This window comes from Ictalurus punctatus, chromosome 14 (genome assembly GCF_001660625.3).
Source record: "Ictalurus punctatus breed USDA103 chromosome 14, Coco_2.0, whole genome shotgun sequence".
In the NCBI taxonomy this organism is placed as follows: domain Eukaryota; kingdom Metazoa; phylum Chordata; class Actinopteri; order Siluriformes; family Ictaluridae; genus Ictalurus; species Ictalurus punctatus.
In genome coordinates this window covers 6,359,903-6,373,575 of record NC_030429.2, presented here as the reverse complement: position 1 = coordinate 6,373,575, position 13,673 = coordinate 6,359,903, and the positions used below count along the sequence as shown (strand labels likewise).

At 40.4% G+C, this 13,673-nt stretch overlaps 1 protein-coding gene across 2 annotated transcripts; it reads left to right on the top strand.

Annotated features, from left to right (window-relative positions):
• Positions 1-2,786: 2,786 nt before the first annotated feature.
• myoz3a (myozenin 3a) lies at positions 2,787-13,673 on the top strand. 2 transcript variants are annotated; one of them, XM_017484588.3, is made up of 6 exons: positions 2,787-2,941; positions 3,485-3,570; positions 5,382-5,542; positions 8,664-8,754; positions 11,272-11,452; positions 12,497-13,673. In XM_017484588.3, the coding sequence occupies exons 2-6, from the start codon at positions 3,495-3,497 to the stop codon at positions 12,678-12,680; spliced, it is 693 nt and encodes a 230-aa protein (XP_017340077.2). In that variant the 5' UTR covers positions 2,787-2,941; positions 3,485-3,494; the 3' UTR covers positions 12,681-13,673. The 2 variants fall into 2 exon arrangements, with proteins under 2 accessions (XP_017340077.2, XP_017340075.2); XM_017484586.3 differs by having other exon boundaries at positions 8,664-8,826.

Here is a 13,673-nt window from a genome sequence, read left to right as displayed (position 1 = left end):
ACACATGTTTTTCCGCTCAAGTGCTTGTTCACTGATGAGTCTGAGAGATATGGGTAGAGTTGGCTACTGAGAAACCACCAAGCAATATAGAGTTTTAGTTATAGACGCCAGTGCAAATGTGTAATGGTAATGTTATAGCCTACATTCATTTCATGTACATTTTTACACTTGATACAAAGCAACATGGTGTGAGTTTGCACTCCATGTCAATCAAATCTTTGCCAAGAAATAATAATAATAATAATAAAACTGAATAAAGTGCCATCTAATTTTCTAAAGGTATCACGATTTGTCCCTCTGAGGAAACCCTTGACAGTGTAGAACCCTACAACCTAGCCTTTTTATTTCAGAACAGTTCCCAAATAGAACCTATTTAGAGAGCTACAACCCTTAACCAGCCAAAATAAATAAATAAATAAATAAAATAAATTAAAAAACCTGTGAAAAACCCTTATGCCTAAGAGAGTAGAAGCCCATGGCTGGAGAAAACGTCCCATCTAGCTCCCAAAGGGTTCTTTGGTTTGTGCCTCTGAGGAAACCCATTAAGGTACAATGTAGAATCCTATAACAGAGGGACCTTTAGAAAAGTTCCCAAATAACTCTGTAAAAGAAGCATAAAAGCTTCTATGGCATACTCTATAACATAAAGTTTCCCTTTTCAGAAAACCTTCAGAATAGAATCCCATTAGAGAGCTATAACCCTTAACCATTCAAAGAAACTATGAACAGCCCTTATTTGTAAAAACCCACATCTAGAGAAAAAGGTTCCCTCTAGCTCCTTAAAGGGTTCTTGAATTTGCCTCTGTGATCATTCAAGGTTCTATGTAGAACCTTAGAGCATAATGTTTCCTCTTTGAGAAAAGTTCCCAAATAGAGCCCCTATAGACAGCCAGACTCCAATGATTCTTTAATGTTAGAATGCATTAACCAAAACACAGACACAAATGCATAAAGTAGGTCAAAATGGCCCATTTTGGATTCAGTGGTTTTCTGCAACAAAACCAAAAAAAAAAAAAAAAATAGGTGACCTATTAATCACATTATTTTTTTAAATGAATAATTTATCAAACATGTTTATTTGTTCACTTTTCCAGTACATATACAGTAAATAAATAAATAAATAGAAAATAAAAAATAAAAAAGCTCAAATGTATTTGTATTCAAATGCAGCTGAACTTTTTCTGAGCTAACTCTGACCTCTGAGCTGTAATGCTGCAGTACTACATACATGCATACATACACCAGCCATAACATCAAAACCACTGAGAGGTGAAGTGAATAACATTGATTATATCGTTACAATAGCACCTGTCAAGTGGTGGGATACATTAGGCAGCAAGTGAACAATCAGTTCTCGAAGTTGGTGTGTTGGAGGCAGGAAAAATGGACAAGGAAAAAAAAGGGCAATGGGTACGGTTTAAAACGACTTTGACAAGGGCCAAATGTTATGGCGAGATGACTGGGTCGGGCCATCTCCAAAATGGCAGGTCTTATTGGGTGTATCCAATGATTAGTGCCTATCAAAAATGGTCCAAAGAAGGACAACCAGTGAACTAGCAACAGGGTATTGAGCACTCAAGGCGCATTCATGCATGAGGAGCGATGTAAAAGATGTTTTCTTGTACATCATATGGATGGCCGGGTGCGTGTGCGTTACTTACGGGACCTGGGGAAAAGATGGCACCAGGATGCACTATGGGAACAAGACAAGCCGGCTGAGGCAGTGGGATGCTCTGGGCAGTGTTCTGCTGGGAAACCTTAGCATTCACGTGTAGGTTACTTTTACACACACCACTTGCCAAACATTGTTTCAGACCAAGTACATCCCTTCATTGCATCAGTATTCCTCTTTTATATACATATATAATTTCGTAATATAATTTCATTGTTAAATACAGAATTTGTAGACAACATTTACCTGACAGGATCCCAGAGCGGTGTAAGTCTTTACTTGTTGTGATTTGTCACAACAGTTTGTTGAGCAATCCATAGAGTTTTAAGGAAAGAAATACCATGTGGTATTTCTTTCCAAATGGGGATTTGCTGCTCTTGCTGATTGCAGGGTATCCACAAGGCCCTTAATGCTCAGTTGTATAAATGTAAGTCACTCTGGATAAGGGTGTCTGCCAAAAGCAATAAATGTATTTTTTGTCCTTCTGAATAAACTCTTAAATGTTCTATGTAAAACCAGATAAAAGAGGTTTTCCTTTTTATTAAAGGTCACAGAACCCACTTAGAGAGCTGGAACCCTAACCCACCCAAAGCACATTTGAACAACCCATATATTTAAGAGTGTAGAAGCCCACAACTGGAGAAAAAAAAAAGTTTTCATCTAGTTTTCCAATGGGGTCTTACAAAAAAGGTAGAACGTCATTAGACAGCTATAACCATTGTATCTAAACATCAAAACAATCTTTGAGGAACCCACTGGGGAATCCTCTGGAGTTCCTAGGCATGTCCCTGCAAAGTGGTCATTGCCTTGCATACTTTCTCTTGCATCCACAGTTAGATAGATAAATTCACACACACAAATGAGAACTTTTAACTGACACACAGGTACATCTAGATCAAATTCAGGTCAAGCTGTGACTGGACAGACTCAAGAGTCCACACACACACACAAATGCACACAGCTTTGGACAGCCTAATGGGTATGCACACACACACACACACACACACACACACACACACACACACACACACACACATACACACGTAAAGCAGGGATCAGGTTTTTATTATGGTGGATACAAGGGTGGGTCAAGCTAAAAATCCTCACCCCATATAGCCTCTCGCGGCCTTGGCTAAAATTACCATGGTGATGTAAGTGCAGAAGTTGGCCTGTCTGAGTCTATACAAGCCCTCTTGAGCACAAGATCCACACAGACCTCGAGCAACATCTCAGTGCCCAGCCTTCCCCTAAACCCTACACTCATACAAGGTAAGCTGAAGCTACAATCTCATATTGACGGTGTAAGACTGTGTGTATTGAGTGTGTCTGTGTGTGGGTGTGGAGGGTTCCTCATCTGCAGCCATTTGAGAGGAGTATGGTGAGAAGCCACTGCAAGCATCTGCTCGTCACTAATTTGAAAGTTCATACTGGAGACCAAAAGTAGTGACATGTTTAACCTGATGGAATGTGAATATTACAAATAATATAGAATGGAATCCAAGGTGTCCACCGCCTTGTGCCCCGGGTCCCCTGGGATAGGCTCCAGGCTCCCTGCAAACCCTGTGCAGGATAAGCAGTACAGAAAATGGATGTAAGGACAGAATGGAATAATGAGAGCATGGTCCACTTATGTACTAGTATGACAGTCTTGGAAATCACAAGATATTTAGAGATCATTATAAACATTACAAATTGTGCAGACCATGAAAGAACTTTGAAACGGGTGCATGCATTAGAACCAATTACTCTATCCTGTATCTACTGGCATCAAAATGCAAAGAGGATTACAAGCTTTTGTGTGTGTTTGTACAGAGGGGAGAGGATGCAGACTGCAAAAAACAACATGAGCAAACAGTGGGAACAACAGGCACGGGCACTGAGTAGAGAAGCTCGAGGAGGTGAGACACATACTGTAGACACATAGAAAACAAAGAGTCAGACAGAAATACATTAAAGGATAGACATTTTCTTTTTTCCCCTTTGTGACAATGACTTCAGCTTTTGCACTACTCGTAGTAATCTCTTTGATTGACAGTGGCAGGCAAGATCAAACTCATACTTTAAGATCACGTGAGCAGACAACTTCCAGTGCCATGACACCCCGTAAACGGAGACGGATCTGCCGTACAACCAGCGCTGCCAAGGAAACACTCCACACATTTGTCTGTTTGTTTTGCGCTATTTTCCAGTGACCTCAGCTTTGTGCCATTTTTGGCACTGCACAGCCCTTCGAGCTCAGCTAAACCTGACTCCAAAGTGGGAAATATATCCACGCTCCCCTTGACGCAAGTTCTTAAGAAGCTGCAAAAAATTCAAACGTCACTGTGAAGTAATTTTCCCCCCTGGCAGTTTCTTCATCCATCAGTCTATTTTTATTACAGTGTCTGTGCAACAGAGTGATAATAAGTAGTTTTGCGCCACAAAATAGGGCAATTTAAATGGTTTTACATTTACATTTATTCATTTAGCGGACGCTTTTATCCAAAGAGACTTACAAATGAGGAAATACAAGCAACGCGATATATCAAGCGGAGAACAATACAAGTAGTGCTACTATACAAGAACTTTAATTGAGTTTTAGAAAAGCAAAGTGTGCAGAGTAGAGGTGTAAGAGCCAGAGTATTTTTTTATTTTATTTAATTTTATTTATTTTTTTAAATAATGTGGGGTTGGCATTTTATGGGTTAGTTAGGTGTTCATGGAAGAGGTGGGTCTTTAGCTGTTTTTTGAAGATGGTGAGAGATTCTGCGGTCAGGACTGAGGTTGAAAGTTCATTCCACCACTGAGGGACAATTAGTGTGAAGGTTCTGGAAAGGGACCTTGAGCCACGCTGAGTAGGTAATACTAAATTCCAGTCGTTGATTGATCACAGATTGCGTGAGGGAATGTAAGCCTTCAGGAGAGAGTTGAGGTAGGAGGGTGCTGTTCCAGACAAGATCTTGTATGTGAGCATCAAGGCCTTTAATTTGATGTGGGCAGCTACAGGAAGCCAGTGGAGGGAGATGAAGAGGGGTGTGACAATGGTTCTTTTGGGCTGGTTGAACATGAGGCGTTCTGCTGCATTCTGAATCATCTGAAGGGGTTTGATGGAGCAGGCTGGGAGGCCCAAGAGTAGTGTGTTGCAGTAATCCAGTTTTGAGAAGAGCCTGGACTAGTATCTGTGTAGGCTGTTCGGTGAGGTAGGGTCTGATTTTCTTGATGTTGTACAGAATGAACCTACAGGATCGTGCAGTTGTTGAGATGTGGTCTGTAAAGGTCAAGCTGTCATCAAAAGTCAACCTAAGGTTCCTGGCCGTCCTGGATGGCTTGAGTGTGGTTGAGCTGAGCTGTACAGTAAGGTTGTGGTTGATTGCGGGGCAGGCTGGGATGACAAGAAGCTCAGATTTTGCCAAGTTGAACTTAAGGTGGTGTTCCCTCATCCAGTTTGAGATGTCCGACAAGCAAGCAGAGATTTCTGCAGAGACAAATGGATCATCAGGCTGGAAGGACAAATAGATCTGGGTGTCATCAGCATAGCAATGATATGGTTTTAGTGTTATTCAGGATCAGGGTAAACTGCTGTTTTGACCCACAGGTCTTCAAAACTGTCTTCAAAATAGCTGGGAGGAGCAAAGAATTTGCACTATAGACAAGAAAAAATGAACATACAAAAAATGTCCAACCATCATAGAGAGAATCTTTGTCAGTGTGTGCATTGTGTGCATTTCAGAGGGCCTGAATCTAGGGAAGAAGATCAGCACACCAAAGGATGTAATGATCGATGAGCTGAACCTGACATCCAACAGAGGTTCCAGGATGTTCCAAGAGAGGCAGAAAAGAGCGGACAGATTCACAGTAGAGAACACACCAGATGCGCATGCCATCATATATGTAAGAAATAAACTTGACCACACTGACTTCATGGTTAAAGGCTTTGGAATCAAACACTTTGCAGCTAAAATGTATCAGCACACTGAAATGGTTCTTATCCATTGGGATTAGCATTTGTGTGAGATTTAGAGGTAGTTCATTCCAGTATCGCCTAAATAGTTAAATAAAAGAATGGTTTAGCTTTATACATTGTACCACACAGAGGTGGAATCATCATGCATCACTCACTCACAGTTCCAAGGTGGAATATAAGCCCTGATGAATGACACAATTAAGTAGGGCTTTTCCACTGAACAGTGCAGCTTACCACAGCTCAGCAACAAGCCTGAACCCAGTGAAACTGTGTGTGCCACTTTCCCATCACACAACGCTGTGAAAGTAGAAATACTCTGGAGATTACTTCGGGTTGAAATGAAACCAGGCGTACTGTATTTAATGCTAACATGCTGAATTTCTCTTATATGAACTATAAGCACAAGACTCAGTCCAATTTTTTTAATGGAAGATGTGTGATAATACTTTAGTGAATATACAAATGAGCATATTCTTTTACTTAATGTCTGCCCACACACTTAAACACAGCCACATCTACTCTAAACCTTAATGAAAATACAGAGAGGTTTAAGTGCAATGCTTTCCAATATGTTTAAACACAAAAGCAAACAACCACCAGGAGCTGTGCATCCATGACTGAATCTCAAATGTCAACCTATGCATGTAGGGTGCACACAAAGTGAATAGGAAGCAATTTGGGATTTGCTCTAGAAGATGGTGGATTTTACTTTATCAATTAATCAGGAAAGCAGTTCAACTACATTTAACCATCATTTGCAGATGCATATTCCTGACCTCCCTGATAACATGCAGAGTAAACCTGGATGATCAGAAAATCAAATGTACTCTAAAAGGGAAAGTTAGTCATTAATAGTTACCCCAAGACTCCTGGTGGACCTTTAGGTAGTATGTGTGACAGAAATGTGTTGCATTGGAGGGTTTTCCAGAGTGACAATAAGATCCTCTAAAAGGGAAAGTTAGTCATTAATAGTTACCCCAAGACTCCTGGTGGACCTTTATGGTAGTATGTGTGACAGAAATGTGTTGGATTGGAGGGTTTTCCAGAGTGACAATAAGATCAGTCTTCAAAAGCTTAAATTGTAGCTAGCTGCTTTATGAAGGCTTATATACTCATAAAATATGCAACTGAAATGCAAGCTGTGACTGGCGTGACCTCTAGGGGGATGAGCAGGTAGTGCTGAGTATCATCAGATGACTGCTCCCAACAAAGCGGTGCAATGGTGAGAAGAAGAAAGGGCTAGGAACAGATTATTGGGGTGCACATTTTATTGCCTCATATGACTTGGGAGTCCTCTGAATGATCTTCAGAAGAAGTATAAGAATTGGGGATTTGCTGCTCTTGCTGATTGCAGGGTCAACAAGTCAGTCTCAGTAGAGTGTCTCATTTTGAAGGTGGTCCTGTTGGTCTGTGGAAGACAAAGGGGACAACGGTTGGCAGTTCCTGTGATAACGAGGTTGAAGAGGTTTGCTGGAGAATCTGATGGTTCACCATATCAAAGGCTGCAGCCAGATCTACAGTAGCAGTTTAAGAACTTGCTGGCTTTCTGGCAGCTTTTGCATATCTCAAGTTTTCAACAGGTTTCAACAAGGCATTCTGGGTTAAGTGACTGGTCTCAAGGGGATCTTGCAATCCAGCAGGTGATGTGATATGTTAGATAAACGTTTGGTTAAAGATATTGAAGTGTTTTTGAATGTCTGGAATGAGGAGGATGTCTGGAGTGACTTCCTTACTTTTGACAGGATGACTGTTGTTTTCTTGCATGTTAGCCAAACCTGTTTGAATAATGTTAGGGAATCTGAGATGAATGATGTACTGATGATGATGTAGGTGAGTACACCGATGAGTTTCAGTGGGATGATCAGCAGAGAGTTGAAGTATTAAGGCTATGGAGATGTGGAAATGCAGGAGATGTGATGGGAAGGGTCCAGGCCACAGGTGATGGCTTGGCAGGTGAAAAGGAGCTTAAAGATATCAGTGTCAGTGATGGACTAGAATTAAAATAGTGATGTGCTGACCGTGGGAGCAGGAAAGCTTGGTATATATGGCAAAGAGAACTGTCTAACTGGCAGTTCTCATAGCAAAATCTACATCCTCATCTGAATCAGAAAAAGAACATTCACACTTCAATTTGACAAGAATTAAGCAAATCTTGACTTAATTTGGAATGCCGTTTGGTTTAGCTATTATTAAAAAAAAAATAAAAAATTTAAAATTGGTGTTTCAAAACCCAAAGTTATGCAGATTGTGTTTCATTGTAGTAGTTCTCCTTGTGAATAGTTTTGACCTAATGAAGAGGTAAATAAAGTTTTAATCTTATAAAACAATTTTTTGGAAGAAAAAAAAAAATTCAATTCAAAATGTGGAATTTATCAAAACAAATATTTGTTTAGAATTTTGTGCATATTTACACATATATTTACACATATTATACCTCTGACCATGCAGGTTCAATGCAGCTAGCTGTGGAAAATAAAACCGCAAATGTCTTGGCTCAGGAGAGCTTCATGTAGGGGTTTGTTAAATTAGGGTTCTGGATAGTCAATTATTAAAATTAAATACAAAATCTGTTACGGCTTTTTAATGTGTAAAGAATTTGACATTTTAAAACCCAACAAAGATAAAGGAGAGCCCAAGTAAAGACTATTTTAAGTGCTATAAGTCTGCGAAATACTAGCTGCATCCAGTTCACATTTTACAATGTAGTTCCCCCAGGCAGAGTTACAGTGGAACATGAATGGTATTAAGTGGTATCGAGGCTTAAATACATAAATATAACCAAGAGCCAACCTCTGCACGCTTATTAGAGGTCATGAAACGATGATAATTCAACAAAAAGCTCAAATAGGCACCTTGCAAATTAAACTCATTTGCAGGACTCTGCTGAATGTTAGACCTCACACAACATGTTAATGAAACAATCCATACATTCTTATTGTATGTATTTTTAAAACTTGCATTAATCACTTGCCATATGACTTGCATTAAAAATAGATCTATTCATAACTTTTTGAGAAAATAATCTAATGATGGCCATTTTTTCCTTAGGATGGTCTGGATCAGAAGCACGTCCAGCACCAGGTCCAGTCAGCATCACAGACCCAAGGAGGGAAGGAGAACATGGCATACCCCATAGCTGGTAAACATAGTCTGGTTACCACTCTGATGGAAACTGTCTCCAAGAAAGGCAGTCCCAGCGTCCTTGCCCCAGGTAGAGCAGTGGATCAGTATTAAATAAATACTTCGCCCCCAAAGGATAACGGCAAATATAGGGGGCCGGAGAGCATATTTTTACATGATGCTAACTGCTCCCTTTTGGCCTCTTCTCATTAGGGGCCATATTAGCAGTTTTGGGTGAAGCACTGCTTTTATGCCTCTGAGGATTCTTAAATAGATTTTAAGTACAGCAGCTTATGCAGCTTTCTTCAATTCTGCTGCTACAATAACAGTGACTTTTTGTATAGTACTGTTGATTTAAAAAAAAAAATACTAATTAATTAATAGATTTGTAAAACTCCATGAAAATAAGAAAGGTTCAAGGAAACATTTGTAATATAGCTACTGCAAATCCTGTGCACTAGCTAGCTTAACTATACCATATTGTATCGACACATCAGTTAGGTTACAATATTACTTTACAGCCAAATGACTTTCACTTAACACATACAGTATTTCACAAAAGAGAGTACACCCCTCACATTTTTGTAAATATTTGATTATATCTTTTAATGTAACAACACTGAAGAAATGACACTTTGCTACAATGTAAAGTAGTGAGTGTACAGCTTGTGTAACAGTGTACATTTGCTGTCCCCTCAAAATAACTCAACACACAGCCATTAATGTCTAAACCGCTGGCAACAAAAGTGAGTACACCCCTAAGTGAAAATGTCCATATTGGGCCCAAAGTGTCAATATTTTTGTGGCCACTATTATTTTCCATCACTGGCTTAACCCTCTTGGGCATGGAGTTCACCAGAGCTTCACAGGTTGCCACTGGAGTCCTCTTCCACTCCTCCATGATGACATCACAGAGCTGGTGGATGTTAGAGACCTTGTGCTCCTCCACCTTCCATTTGAGGATGCCCCACAGATGCTCAATAGGGTTTAAGTCTGGAGACATGCTTGGCCAGTCCATCACCTTCATCCTCAGCTTCTTTAGCAAGGCAGTGGTTGTCTGGGAGGTGCGTTTGGGGTCGTTATCATGCTGGAATACTGCCCTGCAGCCCAGTCTCCGAAGGGAGGGGATCATGATCTGCTTCAGTATGTCACAGTACATGTTGGCATTCATGGTTCCCTCAATGAACTGTAGCTCCCCAGTGCAGGCAGCACTCATGCAGCCCCAGACCATGATACTCCCACCACCATGCTTGATTTTAGACAAGACACACTTTTCTTTGTACTCCTTACCTGGTTGCCACCACACACGCTTGACACCATCTTAACCAAATAAGTTTATCTTGTTCTCATCAGACCACAGGTCATGGTTCTAGTAATCCATGTCCTTAGTCTTCTTGTCTTCAGCAAACTGTTTGCGGGCTTTCTTGTGCATAATCTTTAGAAGAGGCTTCCTTCTGGGACGACAGCCATGCAGACCAATTTGATGCAGTGTGCGGCGTATGGTCTGAGCCCTGACAGGGCCCAATTTGGATATTTTCACTTAGGGGTGTATTCATTTTTGTTGCCAGCGGTTTAGACATTAATGGCTGTGTGTTGTGTTATTTTGAGGGGACAGCAAATTTACACTGTTACACAAGCTGTACACTCACTACTTTACATTGTAGCAAAGTGTCATTTCTTCAGTGTTGTCACGTTAAAAGTTATAATCAAATATTTACAAAAATGTGAGGGGTGTACTCACTTTTGAGAGATACTGTATGCTTGTGTTCCTTCTATATGAGCTCACAGACTCAAATTGTAAGATAAATATAAGCAAATAAGCTAATTAGTGTTCCCTCTATGACCCTGGAAAAAAGTCACCATCTCTTCTTTCTGAGTGGTGAACCATATGAGGTCCCAGGGGTCCAAATGACTCACACTGAATGTTTGAGCTAAGCAAGTACAGCATGCATGAAAGGCTCATCAAATCTTTTAATGGATCAGTTAAATGTTCGTAAGCGGTTGCTAGGGGAAAACTTTTTACAAGGGACAGATTGGGATCCTTAGGTTGCTACTTGGTTGCTAAATGTTGCTCATCCGTTACCACAGCCTAGCTCCAGTCAGCACAGCATTAGTCTTGGTACTGCAAACTTGCATTCTTTTAAACAATAGTGTTGCAAGATCATATGCACTGAATTGTCAGAGATATTTTCTATGATCTATGGTAAAAGTCGTGTTACTCCTGAACATTTTCTTGGGTTATTTTTGGTCAAACCCATATAGCTACAACTCTGGACAATTTATTGTCTATGACGTTTTCTGGATTCAAGATGATCTGTGATGAACTGATTTCAGGATGCAACATTACATGGAAGGTTTACAGTTTCCCTGAAAGCACTGAATGTTACTGCTGTGCCTATCCACAACTGGAAATGGATCACACTATGGTTATGTGCTGCAGTACCACTGAATGTAGCGTTCACTAAAACAGTTTGGCAAATGGAATCTTTTTAAATGATGACTTTAATCTGTGCTTCTCTGGTTCCACCACTTACAGGCTACTCTGGCCCTTTGAAAGAAATTCCGCGTGAAAAGTTCAACATTACCATAATCCCCAAATCCTACTGTTCACCATGGAGAGAGGCACTGAGGGGCAACGAAGATCTACTGTCCTCCCTAGACCCACAGCTGCCTCAGCCAGAGAAACTTCAACCTGCAAACTACAGATGCTTCAACAGGTATGTGACCAAACTCCCAGATCCCCATACATCTGTGGACTGCATACGTCCATTAGAAGGGAAACCCAACAGACAGTCAATTAGTTTATATTTATACTAGTACATTTGATATGCTTCAACAAGAACAGGTGGATTCCCTTAAGGATTGTCTTCCGGAAACCATCAAAAAGCCAAAATTAGGTTTAACTGACAACTGCGAGCTGAAGGACAAAGCTTCTGAGAAATACAAGCCACACTGGCATCAGACTCATAGGCAAGGCAAATTTTGCTACCCTCCTTGTAGGGCTAAAGAATCATTCAGAAGAAGGTCTTAAAATAACCACTTCATCAGATGAGGCTGACAGTAAGTGCCCAAGGTTTATTCTCCACAAAAGCCAAATGCAGATAGTGTGAAAAGAAGTGGTGACAGGGGTCAGTTAGGGGTTTCAGCTCAGTGATACCTTGTCCATGGTGATTATCTGCCCTAAATAGACCCACCAGATACCAATGCTATCAGATTGTGATCTCCAGATATCTGTGGTGTTAAAGCTGGCCCCTCTGTCATTGGCTTTTCCGTGATGTCTTTTTGGAATCAATGTCTCACAGAGTGGAAATAGGACACCAAGGACATGTTAAAAACAGAAGAGTCAAGAGTAGGTCTCCATCTCAAGCTTTTCAGAGCCTCCACATTAGCACACCAGGTGTCTCTGTTCCAGGTGCTTGTGTGGTAGGTGGTGAAATTAGTAATTCCAGGATAGATCACTGCTGTATTCCCTGTAGCACAGGTTCCCAACCCTGGTAATCCTGGTTATAGATAATTGTCCTGCACATTTTAGCATTTTCTCTGCTCTCAACATAAATAACCAGCTTTTAGAAGTTAAAGTGGGTGTGTTAGAGCAGGGAAAACACTAAAATGTGCAGAAACCGGTGCTCTTTGGATCGGTACTACCAGGGTCCAAGAAAATTCTGGCACTGTATGTATGCTGAACAGAAAGTTATGGTAAAACACATAAAACAGAAAATTAATCACAAAAAAAAATCTATCCCTGTTGTTTCCCTTCTCAGAGTTGCAATGCCATTTGGGGGTCCCATGCTCAGTAAGAGAGTTATTCCCACCATCAACTTTGAGGTAGTGGAGTCCCAGGATTTGCCAGGCTCCACAGTGGACAGGCTGGTCAAACGGCCCAACTTCAACAGAGCACCTCGGGGCTGGGCCACTGGTTACTTACCCGAGTCTAATGAACTCTGAGTCCATCGGGGTCAAAGCCCCATCTGCCTAAATTTACTTATGACTGAGAGCCTGTGGCACTCACTGTTCTGGTGCCTCTTGATCATAGACAATAACTTTGGGGTTGCTGCAGAAGAATATCAGATTTTAACCATAGCTAACCAGTCATAAAGCTAGAACTGGTATGCTAACTGGGATAATGTAGGTCTTTGAGAGAAAGGTTGAACCATTGTAGTAGGCAGTAATTGTAGTCTAAAAGCTTAAGACAAATGCTTTGTTATATAACAGTTAAACTAACTAAATTAATTTATTTAAATGGTGTTAATGCAAAAGCTTGCCAGAATGATTCTCAGTAAAATGTTGCGTTATTTTGTCCTTAAAAGAACAATACACCTGAATGACTGGAATATAATTTTTTTTTTATCATTAATTAACATGTGATTTTCAACAGTGTCCAAGATTTATTTTTAATTACATTGAGTTTTTTTTTTTTGTTTAAACTTTTTTCATCTACATGTGGATCTATTTTTACTTCATTTAATGGTTTCCTACATTACCCACAATGCCTTCGACCGCCGGCTGATAGTGACTCCAGTGGGATTTAGCTTTCATTTCGTTTAATCTCTACCCAAAGAGAGCGATGCAGCAGCACTTTAATCCTTTAGTCACTCTGCTCAAACAAATTAGGTTCGAAAGCTTCAACTTTTTAGTTTAATATTACCATCAACACCAGCATGTTTGCCATCTCGCAGATCATGTAATAGCCGAGTAGAGTCTCTACCATAACTTAGCACAACTGTGTCGTATAACTGCATTGCATTCTTGAACTTTGTCTGCTGTCTCCATTACTTCTACACTGGATTTCTCATTAATGTCTTTAACATCGCTGTAATATGGTGAGTGAGAAACGAACCTCTTGATCTTTTGTTTTTAGGATCCAAACCTGACTGTTACGTCTCAGGTCTGGGATTACTGAAAAATGTTCTCCTATTAAACACCATTGTAACTGTGCTA